Source organism: Peromyscus eremicus, chromosome 8b (assembly GCF_949786415.1).
Source record: "Peromyscus eremicus chromosome 8b, PerEre_H2_v1, whole genome shotgun sequence".
In the NCBI taxonomy this organism is placed as follows: Eukaryota; Metazoa; Chordata; class Mammalia; order Rodentia; family Cricetidae; genus Peromyscus; species Peromyscus eremicus.
This window is the reverse complement of record NC_081424.1, coordinates 31,806,030-31,822,374: the sequence shown is the minus strand read 5'-3', so window position 1 is coordinate 31,822,374 and position 16,345 is coordinate 31,806,030. Positions and strand designations below refer to the sequence as shown.

The following is a 16,345-nucleotide window of genomic DNA, read 5'->3' as shown; positions in this document are numbered from 1 at the left end:
CTAACTGGTCTCCTAGTAACCTCCAGAGTTGCTTTAGCAACCAACTCCTTAGGGCTTGGGGCACAGCATCTCAGTCATTCCTTGGGGAGCTAGAGACAGAGGACTGCAGGCACCATACAGGAGCCTCTGGTCATGTCTTCATGGTTTTGTTGTTGTTGTTGTTGTTTGTGGGGGGAGTTGGTTGTTTTGGTCACAGACCTTATTCCACATTTTAATATAAAATTTTATAACCAAAAAACTTTTTATGACTAAAATAAGACTTCAGGAAAAAACGCTTAAACCAGCATCAAATTTATCAGATTCACAATATCTGTGGAGTATACACAGGACTTGGAGATTACAGTTGCCTCAGTCACACTGTAATGCAGAATACACACACACACACACACACACACACACACACACACACAGATTTAAGTGTACATACATGCACACACAGAGACACACACAGATGCACACACACACAGATGCACACACACACAGATGCACACACGCACACACACACACACACACACAAAAGCACACAGGCACAGAGACACACTGCACCCCACAGTATTAATTACCTTCTTTAGAACAGCTTGGTTTCAACCCAAATATACAGCCAAGAATCGTTGTTAGCACACATACTGATAGAACCTGTCAAGAGAGAAAAAGATGATTAGATTCTTCTCAAATCCTTCCAGTTCCCCATAACTTCATTGTTTTTAGTGATTCTGACTTTAGTAGTGCAGGTGTTTCCAGATGTGGCAGCTGGTCACAGGGACGAGTTCACTTTTTGAACCATTTCAAAACATACACTTGTGGTTTATGCACTGTTCTGAGAGTATGACAAATGTCGATGACAGCCGGGCGGTGGTGGCGCACGCCTTTAATCCCAGCACTCGGGAGGCAGAGCCAGATGGATCTCTGTGAGTTCGAGGCCAGCCTGGGCTACCAAGTGAGTTCCAGGAAAGGTGCAAAGCTACAGAGAGAAACCTTGTCTCGAAAAACCCAAAAAAAAAAAAAAAAATGTCTACAGACTTACTTAAATGTCAGCAAATTTCTAGATCATACAGAGTTAACATAATGAGGAAAACACTTGGCTAATGTGAAGGAATTAGCCAGAAATACTGTAATCCTTAAAAGAGGAAAACCTTAAAAGACTCAATTTCCTACTAAAGTCTAGGAACATTCTAGGCCTCTTTTAGCTGTTAATGCACCAACCTAAACCTAACCCCGCACCTTCAGATGTGTTGTGCAAGTCATGGGGATGACCTCAGAAGACAAGGGAACCCCATTCTGGACCTGAACATTGCCATAAGCTGGGCTGTATGAACTGGGGTGATGCTTGAGAGTTCCAAGCACCTGTTTACTCATCTATAAAACTGGAGAGTTGGGCCGGGCGGTGGTGGCGCACGCCTTTAATCCCAGCACTTGGGAGGCAGAGGCAGGCGGACCTCTGTGAGTTCGAGGCCAGCCTGGTCTCCAAAGCGAGTTGCAGGAAAGGCGCAAAGCTACACAGAGAAACTCTGTTTCGAAAAAACCAAAAAAAAAAAAAAAAAAATGGAGAGTTGGACTACACCCATCTCTCAGAATCCTTCAGTATTAATACTTTCTCCCTCCCCATGACTCTTGCCTTTAACATTTAAAAGTAGACTGAGTTTGCAACCTCTGAGGCCAGTGAAAACTTTTGAGTCAGAAGACAAAAGAGGAAGATAATCCACAAAACAATCCTTTTTTTTTTTTTTCATTTCCTTCAAAGCACCCTGGAATGTCAGCTTCCAGGGCATTTTAGTAAAACATTCTCTAAGAAAGGATGTGTTCAAACGTGCTATGTACCATAGGGAAGAATAAGAGCTACCCCTGGGAGCTTGGGAGTGTGGGAGAAAAGAAGGAGAAAGGGTGTGTTGATTAGAATGAGAAGGGTCATAAGGAGGTTCATGGGGGAAAGTCTTTGGTTAGGCTGTGAATGGAAGAAATGATGTGATACTGCTACACAACGTTGAAGGAAAGAAAGACTTAGAGCAGGGAAATGTCCAGAAAGATTAGCATGAGGCAAGACTAAGGGAGGAAGGCACATGAAAGGTGCCAGATGAAGAACTAGCAGCGTATTTGAACTAGAACAAAATCTACCACAACAAATACAAAGGGCTACAGGTGCTGGATGGAGGTACACACAGAGGTGTAATATTGTTGGAAGCCAGGACAGAAGTGGGAACAAAGAATGAGGCAGGATAGTGGGTGTAAGGTCTCCATCCACTCATGGCTTCGAGCACACTAAGTAATGCCATGAGCCGGTCTCTACATAAAATGCTGAACATTCACACACAACTTGTGCTTCCGACGTGCCTATCAAGTGACTACAAAAACTGAAGAGGAAGTATACAGGGACTGCAGGAAAACAGCAGGTCTATCTCACTGCAAAGGAAAGGGCAAAGGTGTGGCCTGAAACACAGCAACACTGAACCTAGGGCTTTTAAAGACATAAATATGCCCAAGTATACACAGTAATCTCCCTTTCTCTGTGCCTTCGTTTTTCCAATGTGAGTTATTGGCTGTAGAGTCAATTATCATCAGAAAATATTAAAGGGAAAATTGCAGAAATAATGATTCATAATTCTTAAATTGGACACTGTTCTGAGTAGTTCAAGAATGTGTCAGTGTCCTCTCTCATCCTGGACACACATCTTCTTGGCATGTGTCTATGTGGTATATGCTACCTGTCAGCTGTTAGAGCAGCCATGGGCTTTCAGACTCCCTAACACAGTACAGTAGCACTGACATTCAAGGAATTCTTGACAGCAGCCTACTAACACCATGTCCCAACGCCTCTGCTGTTCACCTCACTGCATCTCTTCACAAGAAAGAGGAGTGTAGTTCAATTAGGTACTTTGAGAAAGACCACATAACTTTATGACATTATATTGTTATGATTGTTTTACTATATTATTGTTTTGATGTTATTGTATCAGTTTTGATGTAAATATGTGTCTACTTTTTAAATTAGACTTTAATAGGTGGATAGATTAAAATATATATACATATATGAGAGAGAGAAAGAGAGAGAGAGAGAGAGAGAGAGAGAGAGAAACCAAGACCAGGACTACCCTCAGTTTCAGATATCCACTAAGGGTCCTGTATATATTTTGTACTAAAGGGAACTATTAGCATGTCCATAAAAATGGGGAATTATCAGATGAAGATATGAATGGTAAGTAAATAAGGACAAATGGGCAGGATAGGGTATCAGAAACGGGAACTAATAGAATTCTCTGGGCCCCCAACAAGTATATAAACATGGGATTCTACAGAAAGGTAATTAGCAAAATTTCTTTAACTGTGAATTATCCATATAAATAGAGGAGAAGCTAATATAACTCATCTACATTTCATACACTGTAATTTCTAACATTAAAACAATCGAGATTTAAAGTCTGTTTTGTAGCATCTGTCTAGAATAGTTTCAACAGTCTTTATGTACTTACTCCCTCTCATCTATCACACAACTTACAATACAAAGTAAAGATCTTTTCTGTACTATGAAGAGTCATTTTGCCTTCAAAGTTCAGGCTGCTGTCCTATCGTACCCTTTGCACTTCACAAGTTTAGTCACTTCTCCTAGGGGCTCCCTGTGGTAGTACTGTGTTCCCCAAAATATTGTGTACCCTAATAAACTTATCTGGGGTCAGAGAACAGAAAAGCCACTAGATACTTAGGATAGGCAGTGGGTAGCACACGCCTTTAATCCTAGCATTCCAGAGGCAGAAATCCATCTGTTCAAGGATACAGCCAAGCATGGTGACTCACGCCTTTAATCCCAGAAAGCGAGCCTTTAATCCCAGGGAGTGATGGTAGAAAGCAGAAAGGTATATAAGGCGTGAGGACCAGAAACTAGCAGCATTTTGGCTGGTTAAGCTTTTAGGTTTTGAGCAGCACAGTTCAGCTGAGAGCCATTCAGATATGAAGACACAGAGGCTTCCAGTCTGAGGAAACAAGATCAGCTGAGAAGTTGGCCAGGTGAGGTTAGCTGTGGCTTGTTCTGTCTCTCTGATCATCCAGCATTCACCCCAATACTTGGCTCCGGGTTTGATTTTATTAATAAGACCTTCTAAGATTCCTGCTACAGCTCCCCATTCTTATTGCCACAACCACCCTCCTCACCCATGTCCACAAAGCAGCCTTCAGTCCATTCCTCTGGCTTCCTGTCTTCACCCACCAAACTGTGCTAATGTCAATATTCCCACAGTGAGCCACATCCTCCAAAACTGCATTTACAATTTGTTTGAATTTCTTTTTATTTTCTTTCCGGAGCTAAGGATCGAACCCAGGGCCTTGCACTTGCTAGGCAAGTGCTCTACCACTGAGCTAAATCCCCAACAATTTGTTTGAATTTCAATTCCAGCATTATCACTTTTCTCTTCATTTCTGCACATCACTCTTTTATCCCTCAACTGCCTCAATTACTCACTGTTATAAAATGTCATGCAGGCATGAGACTGGTCGGCAGGGTAGCAGTACAAATATGTATTTGTACATGTTGCCGTCTGTGCATGAACTGACTGAGAGACGCCTGTCCAGCAGTCACTGACAGACTCTGAAATTCCTGATAGGACAGGCCTCCCGCTGATATGCACCTGTTATTTACACAGTAATCTACGCACTGCTGAGCTACCAACAAAGTTTATATCTCATGTAATTACTCATGGTTAATAACCTAAAATTCAAACCAGGTTGTTGAGAAGCCAGAGTTATTGAAGTCAACAGTGGCAAGTGACGTATCAGAGGCCAGGAAAAGCAGCACCGCGTATATACAGTGACATGCCAGCAACATGTCTAAGCGCAGTTCCTTCAAAACTGGTTGAACTCAACAAACAAAACGCAGAAACCGGTTTAAAAAAACTCATGTTCTTTTTCCTCTGTGACGGAAGCATCTTGGGGAGTTTGCCGCAGAAACAGACAGGGCAGAAGACTGAGTAAAACAGACAAAGGCAAAACACCCACACATGCACAAGAGCCTGGGCGATAGGAAGGCGGACGCAGCTCAATTCTCGGTCAAGCAAGGAGCATCCCCGGGAGTGAGGAAATCACAGCAGGGCTCTGAGGTCACGGAAGGGATGCAGACCACACCATGGGAAAGGGTGGCATTGATGCAGGGATGATGACGACGACGAAGTCATCGGGGACAGAAAGAGAGAGACCCTCAGGCTCTGGTAGCCCAGCTTGACCTATGTAGATTACAAGGGACCCTGATGGCATGCAAGTCTATGAAGACTTGGCACAGCCTGGGAATGAGAAAGGGAGGATCAACAGAGCAGAGAAGCAGACTTGGGAGTCACAGTGTGGGTGGAATAGCTAAACAGGATCAAGTAGACATGGGTATGTGTGTGGGAGAAATGGAAGGAAAAGAACAGGATGGAAAGAGCTGATAGTAAGCAAGCATTTAAACTGCACCCTGTAACCACTCAAGGAGTGACCGTGGTACAGGCAGTTCCCCACCCTCGTTAATTAGCAGAAGGCACATGCTTCCATTTTTATAATCACTTCTTCACTGCCCAAAAATAAGTTCCTTGTATTTATATTTTATAACATAACGCATAGCACAGAATTGCAGCACAAATATAACAACAAAATCAACATTTTTCATGTATCGTTATAGACATACACACACACACACACACACACACACACACACACACACACACACACACAAATTGCAGTATCTGTTACTCTATAACATACCCAGTTAAGATCATGTTAGTGGGAAATGTCCCCGGGACATTTTCAGAACTGTTAATTCTGACTCAGTTTGGTTTTTCTTCTCAAAGCAGTTTCACCTGATGCCAGAGTCCAGCAGGCATTTATTTCGAATGTTTTTATTATGTGTATGAAGTGTACCGCCTGCATGTACGCATGTGCACCACAGAGGCCAGAAGAGAACACAATGAACTGGGTTTCCAGATGGTTCTGAGGCATCATGTGGGTGCTGAGAACTGAACCCAGGTCCTCGCTGCAAAAACAACACGAATTCATAACAACTCAGCCTTCTCTCCAGCCCCTCACCAAGCTTTATTTACCTCTCAAACAATTCAGGCATTTCTAGAGTTGAATATTTTCTTGAAATTTATTTTAAAAAATCATATTATCCTGGAAAGCTGAGACACATGAAGCAAAAGCAAAGTTGTTGAAATGGTTTGCCTCTATGTTGAGAATATTTATTTTTTAGTTCCCTGCTTGTTTAGTCAGGGTCCTTAACTAAATCATTAGGTTTTTCCTTGACATTAAAGAGACGAAAGACATGGACATTTCACAAACCTTGTTTTCCCCACAGATTCCTCCAAACACACTATCATTAATTTTATACTACATTTATCTATTATTTAGTGGTGTGTGTGCATGGATGCACGCATGTGTGCGCAAGTCAGAACTTATGGGGATCAGTTCTCAACTTCCACATTTGGATCCTGAGGACCGACCTCAGGTCATTAAGCTAGACACCAAGTGCCTATATCCACTGAGCCATCTTGCCAGCTCCACGTTAGTATTATTTTAACTTGCATTCCTCTTGTTTTTTATCAAGTGTTCACCGAAATGTGAATGCCCACTTGTATGGATTCCCTGAACTGATGGCCAGGGAGGCCGTGAAAGCAACTCTGAGCCTATGAAGAAATAAAATGTGGGGAAAAGGACATTGACATAAACTCATGCAACAGAATTTGACAAGAGCTACAGTAGAAAAATGCAGGAGATGCTGACCTGCTGGCAGCACTGGAGAATCAGAAAGGAGAGATAACAAAAGGCCACACAAAGGTATTTGGAGGAAAGAAGTCACTTCCTTCTCTGTCAATAAACAAACATTTAACTGTCTGCAATGTGTGATGAAATTAGGTTCATACAGAAGACATTGTACTGAAATACCTAATCTCGGAGCATATCGGTCTAGCAAGAACATCTCTGGAATGAAGTCTTACATCAATGAGAAAGACGTGAATCAGCAAGAAGCAACCTGCCAGCTAACCAATAAAATCCCAATACATGGTACAGTGCTCCTACAGCCCAGTGCAGGTATAGAAGGGAACGTGGAATCTGAGAAAATAACCACAATAATAGCTGTCACTTCTACAGCACGTCCCACATTCTTCTAGAGTTTTATATTAAGTCACTTAATACTCACAATAACATTCTTAAAGCAATTATAATGATTACACCAGTTTAAGGAAACGGAACCATGGGGAGATGAATAATTTGCTAATGATCATGGAGTTAATTGCTAAAAAGTAGCAAGCCGAAACTCAGCAAGGAGTGGGGGGCACAGAGGTTATGGAAGAGACCTAGAAGGTGGAGAGATCTTGAAGCCTTTAACTGTAGAAGTAACATGGATGGATTGTTCTAGAAACTTCTGGAAAAAAAAAATCTTTTGGCAGCATCCTGAATGGCTGTGGTATGAGTCCACATGGTAAACTAGGTCTTGGCTTGGCTGCTTCTTTTTGGAAGCGAGCTGCTCTTTGCTCCTTTGGACCAGAGTCTCCTCTCTTAGGTTACAGCAGTCCAGACCACAGACATGAGTTAGTTTATTTGCCTGTCTCTGACGGACTGTGAGCTCCAGGCGGCTATAGACGTATTTATTTACTTCTGTCCTTTCCACATCTAACAAGGCGCCCTGCACATATTAGTCCTTCAACAAATAAACCTTGCCGAAAACTGGCAAGCAGTGACTGAATTGAAACATAATTTTGGGAAAGAAGCAGAAATCCCCCACTTTTGCCTCATCTGACGTGACCCGGTTGGTCCATTTGTTAAGTGTCTTTATGCCTGATTCACATAAAGGATACCAACAATAAATACATACAAAACCATCAGGAAACAGTCGACTGTTGTATTTAGAATTCCAATGTGAGAGGTGAGGAAAAATGCTGATATTTTATGGAGATGGATTAAGGGACTGCAATAGCAATCTGACCTCTAACCTTTGGCCAAGCTGAATGCTTTCTGGAGAAAAAAAAAAAAAAAAGAAACAAAATCAAACCCCAACTCTGTGAGAACTCTGACCTCAGTAGCAAGTTAGTTTTCTGGGGACTTCCTCCAGTGTACATGGCAACCAGCCTGAAGCAAATCCAACTTCTAGGGGACACACAAAGGCAGACTCTAAGTTAACATCTTATTGAAGAGCTTCTAAGTATTGTGAAGTCCAAAGCACATATTATAATCTCCTTCTGAAGTTCCCAAGTCTACCCAGGCAAGTATTGATGGGCGTCTCTCTTCAGTTGTATTTGTCCTATCTGTAGATCCTCCTCACCCCCAACTACAGTTGAATTGTATGTAAAGGTACTCATGTTACTGGAAATGGGGAAAAGAAGCTGCAAGCCTGAACAGGCACATCCCACAGGTACACCTCACACTCAGTAGGTATCCCCATCAAACACTGAAAAGCGCACACCTGCCTGGCAAAAAAGATCCACAGCTTCAGACAAGATGGGTCAAAGCCAATTTGCTTAATCAGCATTACCCAAGCATTTCCTGAGCAATATGGTGCTAGGGACAGACCACAACAAAATCACGTCATCGCCCTCCTGTGACTTACATTGTGGTGACTTCTAGGAAACCACCAGCCATCAGGCTTGAGAAGGCTTGGTAGTCTCACTAGGGTTTCCAGCTTTGGTTTGATTTCATTTTTCTATCTATGAACGGACCAAGCCCCAAACATAATGCACAAGAACTTCCCAGGCAGATCCCTGGGGCTAGAGGTAAGTCAGAGATTCCACTGGGAACATCCAAGTTGCTGAGAGAACCAGGCCACCCAGAGATTCTTCCAAGAGAACAATCTACCATACTGTCATGAACATTTTAACGAAGCAGAGTTAGTTAACAACCTTTCTAGCTTCCTATTTAAATAGATAGATAGATAGATAGATAGATAGATAGATAGATACATAGATACATAGATACATAGACAGACAGACATCTTTTCAAAAAATAAAAGAGATGAGAAAGGAGATGGAAACTTTTAGTGACTAAGGCACACACACACACACACAAAAAAAACTTAAATTATTAAGCAGAAGCAGTTTAAATTATTCTTCTGTGTCACTGCTGACTGAGTCTTGGATCTTTTCCTAAGGGGAAAGAAAGATAATGATATCTTTACCTTTCCCAAGACGACACTTCACAGATTAAGACAGTGGAGGCAAAGCCCTCAAGCTAATGGGAATCTGACAACAGGAAATCCAGTGCACAGTGCTTACTGACTAAACACAGCAGAGTTGGCTGGACTAGTCTCAAAGACAGACGATTCTATCCGATTCTTCCATAAACTAAAATGAAGAATCAAAAGAGGTCTTTGGCACCTTGGATACTTAAGCCAACATCTACTTCATTATGCCTCTGCTTTTTGATGAACCACCCTTGACGAAAGGACTCAGAGCCCTCCTCTCAGAAACCAGAGGAGTGGCAAATTAGAATTTTAAAAGGGTTTGAGAAGGATGGGTTAAAATGAAATATCAAATTTAAAAGCTGGCCTTAAAAAAATACAAATTAAATTATAAGGAAATTCTTCAAATTACAGCCGTCCTCAGTTAACACAGCTCAGAACTGTGAGCAGGCACAGTCCACTGCAAACTTCAAACCTCTGACTTGAATTCAGACATGAACTACATTTAGGGCATGATGATCCTGAGCAAGGCGCATCCTCCGCCATCCTTCCCCTGGTAGAATACAGGGCTATCTGTCAATCTACTTCTCCCTGACAACTTAATCTCTTACATCTTGTAAGGGAGAGGGCTCTTTGAACACGGGCCACTGGAATAAACTATGAGGCCTCGAGCACCAGCCCTGGCGTGGAAGAGAAAGGTCAGGAGCTCACCTTTGCCATGTCCTTCAAATGAGAGATCTATCAGGACAATCTGCAGAGAACCGATTTATCTAGGGTAGCACTCTCTACCTGTGTTCACTCAGTTGTGTTTAATTGGTACCAAGCATCCAAAGAAAAGAATAAATGGTATCTACAGCATTCTGCCTCAGTGAGCAAAGAACTCCTCCAGTATCTCACCATGTGCCCCCAAAGACCATTTCTCTCTCAAGTTCAAGGCCAAAGAAGAAAATGTCCTTCTGACAGCATCTGCTCAGCTTTGATGTCAGCTCCCCACCATGACTGGTACGCCTTCAGCGGCAGCTTGAGGCACAAGCATCACAACACTATGCCTGTGCCACGAAATCCCACAAAGGCAAAGTAGGACCAATCTTCAAAAGGCTAGAAGGCACACCGCAGCTGTAGCCTCCCGCGGGAGAGGCTCGGTTTACACCCACTGGGGTGGATGCCCAGGAGCGATCACAGAATCATTAAATATCTCCACTGTGTGTTTTCTTGCTCTGATTGTTTAACTGCCTTTTGTCTTCAATAGAACTAGAACGGTTTGTATAACAAAATATTTGCTTGTGCTTCTGAAGAAGGGTAATCTATCAGAAAGAGAGAGAGAGAGAGAGATTTGGGGCTGGCAAGATGGCTCAGCAGGTAAAGACACCAAGCTTGATGACCTAAATTCAATCCTCAGGACCCACATAGTAGATGGAGAGAACTGACTTTTACAAGTTGTGCTCTGACTTCCACAGTGCAAACTGTAGCATGTTAGTGTCCCCTACACACAAATAAATAAGTAAATAAATGAATGAATGAATGAATGAATAGATAAATAAATAAATAAAAGTAACTTTTGTTTTGTTTTGTTTTTGTTTTTCAAGACAGGGTTTCTCTGTGTAGCTTTGTGCCTTTCCTGGAACCCACTCGGTAGCCCAGGCTGGCCTCGAACTCACAGAGAGATCCGCCTGGCTCTGCCTCCCGAGTGCTGGGATTAAAGGCATGTGCCAACACTGCCCGGCCAAATGTCACTTTTTTTTAACACAATGATCTTGAAAAAAGTGTCCAGTAAAAGGAATGCCCTATAAAAAATAAAATGGTAGATGGAGAAAATATTTAAAGCTCTAAAATGAAAGGCTAAAGAGCCAGCTCGGTGACTGAGGTGCTTGCCCAGGACCTAAGTCCATAAAGAAATCTTGTGATCTACACTTGCCTGAGAGTAGACATTGACATTCCTTCATTCCTCCCTTGAAGGGAGGGCTGCTGCAGACAGAGGCCAGGAGTGTTGTCGTGTACGAGCCTTGCTGCATGTCCACACTCAGTGTATTACCAGTAGATGTTCCCACACGGGCAGCTGATAACTGTCTGTAACTTTAGCTCCAGGAGATCCAACACCTTTTTCTGACCCCCACAGGAGCCTGCACGTACGTGCTAACACGCACACATGTTAAAAACAAAAATTACATATTTTTAAAGATATCAAAATGAAATTACTAGAATGAAAGATGGCCAGAGAGTTTTAAAATTTGGGGGAGAGTATACAGCTTTATAAGCATAATGACAAAACCCAGAAATAGAAGGCATTCACTTTCATTTAAAGTAAAAAAAAAAAAAATTGAACCGGCGAGATGGCTCAGTGGTAAAGGAGCTTGCCACCAAGTCTGAGGACTTCAGTTTGACGCCTCAGACCCACGTGGTAGGAGAGCTGACTCCCAGAAATTGTCCCCCGTCCCATATACATATGCAAATAAAGAGATGTAACTTTTCAGTCAAAAACTATAAATCAATGAGATTAACAGGTGTCAAAAAGATGGGTAACTTATAATTGTCAGCAAAGATGAGCAGTAGGTAATTTCATACTGTCCTCACAAATGCTTAAATTCCACTGAAGATCATTTAACTGAATCAAAATTCAAAATGGAGCATCTTTTACCCCTGTGATTCCAGTCCTATTAATTTCCTCATAGAAGAGCTCACATAAACACACAAAGATATGCATAAAGACATTTATTGGAGCATTGTAATAACAGCAAAAACCTGCCAACAGTGGATACAGGTGATATTAAGTGTATTTACATCCATACTTATTTCAACCTTTGTCCATTATTCCTGCCTTACAAGCCCTTAGAAACTGGAATTTCTCTTCTCCAGAGCAGGTCACTGAAACACTAATCTTTCTGTCTGGTAGTAATTAGCCATAAAGAAATCACGTGACCTACCCTCGCCTGATAGTGGACACTAAGACACTCCTTTATTCCTACCCTGAAGGAGGGCAATCTCATTCCTTCCCTGAAGGGAGGATTGCTGTAGACAGAGGCCAGAAGCACTGCAACGTACAAGCCTTGCTGGGTGTCCACATTCAGTGTATTAGCAGGAGATGCCCCCTTTTTGTCAGAGTTCAACATCTCTGCCCATGCCTCAATCATATATGAAGTGAAGTCTTCATAAATATCTACCCCCCAAAAAAAGAGGGTAACCAGGAAGCTTCCAGACAGCTGAACACACAGAGGTTGCTGGCACAGAGTGTACAAAATCCTCACCCCCTTTTCACACATCTCTTCATCCACATCCTTTTGCAGTGTTCTTTATAATAACCATAAATGTGTGTCTTTGAGATACGTGAGCCCTACAAGCAAACCGTTTAATGACAAGGAAATTGGGAGAAGCCTAACTCATAGCCAGGCAGTCAGAAGTAGAGGGTGAAAACGACCTGAGGCTTACAATGAACAGATAAACTGGAAGAGGATGCATTTTTGGAGACTGCACCTGACCCACACACACACAGACCCCACCCCACCCCACGCTGTGACTCTGATGCCATCGCCAGGCAGGCAGAGTTCGAACTATCCTGAATGAGAGGAAGCTGGATGTCTGCAACTACAGAAGGACTGTCCTGTTTGCAAGACCAGAGGAGTCTGTACAGCTCTCAGCTGTGGAGTCGCAGAAACCTTCCCTATTGATTGTTGTGGTGTGAGAATGGAGGGGAAAGACACTTGGTTTTTTCCAAACATAAGTGGAAATGAAGACATCATGTTAAAGTCACGTGATGTGAAGTACCAACTAACCATTTTGAATTACGGATATCCCTGGAATATATGCCCTTAAAGCTGCCCTCTGCCATGCTCTCCGCCCCCCCCCCCAGGCCAGGTGGTGGTACATGCCTTTAATCCTAGCACTCCACTCGGGGAGGCAGAAATGGGCAGGTCTCAGTGAGTTTGAGGTCAGCCTCGGCTGCAAAGTGAGTTGCAGGACAGCCAGGGATACACAGAGAAATCCTGTCTCAAAAAAAAGGAAAAGAAAAAAAAAAAAGCAAGGTTCTATCCCCCATGTAAATGCTTCCACAGAATAAAGCAGTTCCTCTTTTAATAGGCAGTGAGGAACCTCAAAACCCTGTACACAGAGACCACACTCCAAAACTCCAAAAAGAAAGAGGACACGCCCAGCCAACCCCTACGTCCTCCATGCCTGCACACAGCCAACACTGGTTTTATCTGATGGCTGCAAGAGAGACCAGAAATACACCTGCTCAGCTAACCCTTTCCCGGATTCCCCACTCACTAAACACTAGCCCAGCCAGCCCTTTCCTGGATTCCACACCCACCAAACGCCATAGGAAGAGAGTTAAGAGTCTGCAGAGCTGCTTACCACATGCTGAGAAGAGATAACCGTATGGTGCTGGCTAGTTTTATGTCAACTTGACACAAGTCCTCTGCGAGAAGGGAACCTCAGTTGAGAAAATGCCTCCATAAGACTGGGCTGTAGACAAGCCTGGAGGGCATTTTCTTAGGTTAGTGACTGTTGGGTAAGGGCCCAACCCATGGTGGGTGATATCATCACTGGGCTGGTGGTCCTGGGTTCTATAAGAAAGAAGGCTAAACAAGCCATGGGGAGCAAACCAGAAAGCAGCCTTCCTCTGTGGCCTCTGCATCAGCTTCTGCTTCCAGGATGCTGCCCTGTTTGAGTTCCTGCCTCGGCTTCCCTCAATGGACTGTGGTACAAGATATGTAAGCCAAATAAACCCTTTCTTCTCTGAGGTGCTTTTGGTTGTGGTGTTTCATCACAGCAATACTCACGGTAATTAAGACACACACACACAGAGAGAGAGAGAGAGAGAGAGAGAGAGAGAGAGAGAGAGAGAGAGAGAGAGAGAACAGAATACCTCCAAATAATTTATAAAGACATCCCATCATCAAGATGAAATATGATATGGTCAGGTATGGTGGCAAACACTTGTTATCCCAGCACTCGGGAGCAGAAGGTAACATACAACTTCCTTCCAAGGGAATAATATGGAGAGAGACAACAACAATAACAGTAACTGTTTTTACAGAAAACCAAAAAAAAAAACTTCAGCCAGGCAATCAAGCTTAGTATCAAGGATAAGCCACATTAAAAACATGTTCCTTTCTATAACGTGTAGAACAACACTTTACCCCTTCAGTCTGCCTCCCAAAACTACATCATCCAAGTCTAAGCATGAGAAAAATATCAGACAAATCCTAAATGAGAGGCATGCCACAGAGTGTGACAAGCCTCTCCAAACTGTCAAAGTCATCAAAAGCAAGGAAAGTCTGAGACATTCAGCTAAGAGGAGCTGGGGCAGGGCTGTTCAGTGTAGTGCGTCATTCCTGGACGGGGTCCTAGAAGAATAAAGACAAGAGAAGAGGAGCCTGGCGTCACTGGTACTTATTTAATACAAGCTTGTCTTTGTTGGCCACAGGAAAGGTGTGGGATCTCTGTTCGAGCTTTATAACTTTACTGTAAATCTAACATGGTTATAAAATAGAGTATTTATTGGGAAATGGAGAAAGAGGCAAAATTTGTACTCAGCTACAAAATTCCCCCTTTGCTTAAAACTGTAGGTCTATTTTCATTTTTTAAAATGTATTTATACTCTACATGCAGTTTTGATTCGTATTTTTGAGTGTAATATGATTTTATAATCATTTTTGTTCATTAATAAATCTTTTAAAATATCTGTATATTTTAATTTTATGGGGATCTACAGGGTAGAACATGGAAATAAACAATCTATGATATTGTTACGTGACAAAAAACAAGATGAATGTTTGAATATTTATGTAATGTGTGATCAGTGAATGGACATTATTTGCACATCTGTTTCCTAACTGTATTGGACACTCTGTCTAGCGCTGGACACTCTGGTTTAATCCTCCAGGGATGAAGGAATTCTACCCCAGCTGTTGGGTGTGATCTCCTACGGGGATTTCCTTGGCTGAGGAAAGCCACATGGTCACTGTCTTCCTGAGACAGCTGATCCAAAGGGTCTGAACAATTCCAAAGGATTGCCTCAATTTAGGACAGCATATGGCACAGCAAAGACTCTACTAAATATGGCTGCTGCTGGCCATCCATGGAGCATCCCAGCTCACCTTCATCCTCTGCACAGTCCTATGTGCTTACTTTCCTCCTTTCCAGGGTTCTGAACCCCAAGAGCAAACCCTGATGAAACCTAAGCACACCGGTCTAGATCTCCAAGTCTGCCTCCAGTTCTGTTTCCCAAGGACATCAAGGCTGTAACACTGCTTCCTCCTCAACTGAGGGGCTCAGAGAAATGACTTTGCCTGGTCCATTGCCCAGGCTCCTCGACTCAAGCCAGCATAAGCCAATGGAAAATAATGGCAAGAGACTGAATGGAAGGTGAGGAGAGAAAAAAAAATATGGGTTTGCAGGATATGGTAGTGGTGAGGAGAGGCACATGAGACCCTACCCCTCTTTGTGGCCAACTACCAACAGATTCACGAAGAGGAGCCATCATTGTCTCCAATGTGTGCCCGCCAAGTTCCAATGGATAGTTCCAGACCCATGGCCACACAGACCCTCTGGTTAAACTCAGTATTCACAACACATGACAAAAAGCCATGAATGTGAAAAACGGATTTGGAGGAGGAGTGTGGGGTGATCGGTGGAGGTGGGAGGGAAGAGGAGGCAGAAAGAATAACCAGAACGCATTATATACATGGATAAAACTGTCAAGAGATAAATTTAATTAATAATAAAAAAGACTTACTGGAAACAAAGAAAGAAATTCAAATGCATTTCAGTTATATCTTTCTTTTTACTGGGAACAGTATTAAAGGGGGATCAAGCAAACTTTAACCTCGAGAAAAGCCCAGGAGTTGCCCCAGCACAGCTACATTGACAGCATAAAGAGAGAATTTAGAAGCAGGTAATGGATATGTGGGCTTATAATTAGGAAGGGAGGGCAGTTTTCCAACCATAACAACTTTTAACATGTTCATTATGACTTAAGTCAATTTAATTATACACATTCATGTCCGTAAAGAATCTCAAAATTGTATTTATAAGAACATTTATGCTTAACCCTTTCAATTTGTTTTGTTCTTTTAGTAAGTATATCTTTAACAAGTGATATGTGCTTTTACGATGATGATGATGATGATGATGATTTGAAGAACTATAAAGGGTTAAAAAAAGAACTTCGGGGCTGTAGCTCAGTGGGAGGGTGTTTGCTGAGCATGGACAAGGCCCTAGGTT

At 42.6% G+C, this 16,345-nt stretch overlaps 1 protein-coding gene across 2 annotated transcripts in view; it reads right to left on the bottom strand.

The window, feature by feature from the left end:
* Enpp1 (ectonucleotide pyrophosphatase/phosphodiesterase 1) overlaps positions 1–16,345 on the bottom strand; it is a 64,467-nt gene that overhangs the window by 35,539 nt on the left and 12,583 nt on the right. For both annotated transcript variants that reach the window (XM_059272642.1, XM_059272643.1), the window contains exon 2: positions 564–636. In XM_059272642.1, coding sequence (XP_059128625.1) covers positions 564–636 — 73 coding nt within the window. The remainder of the gene's footprint in view (positions 1–563; positions 637–16,345) is intronic.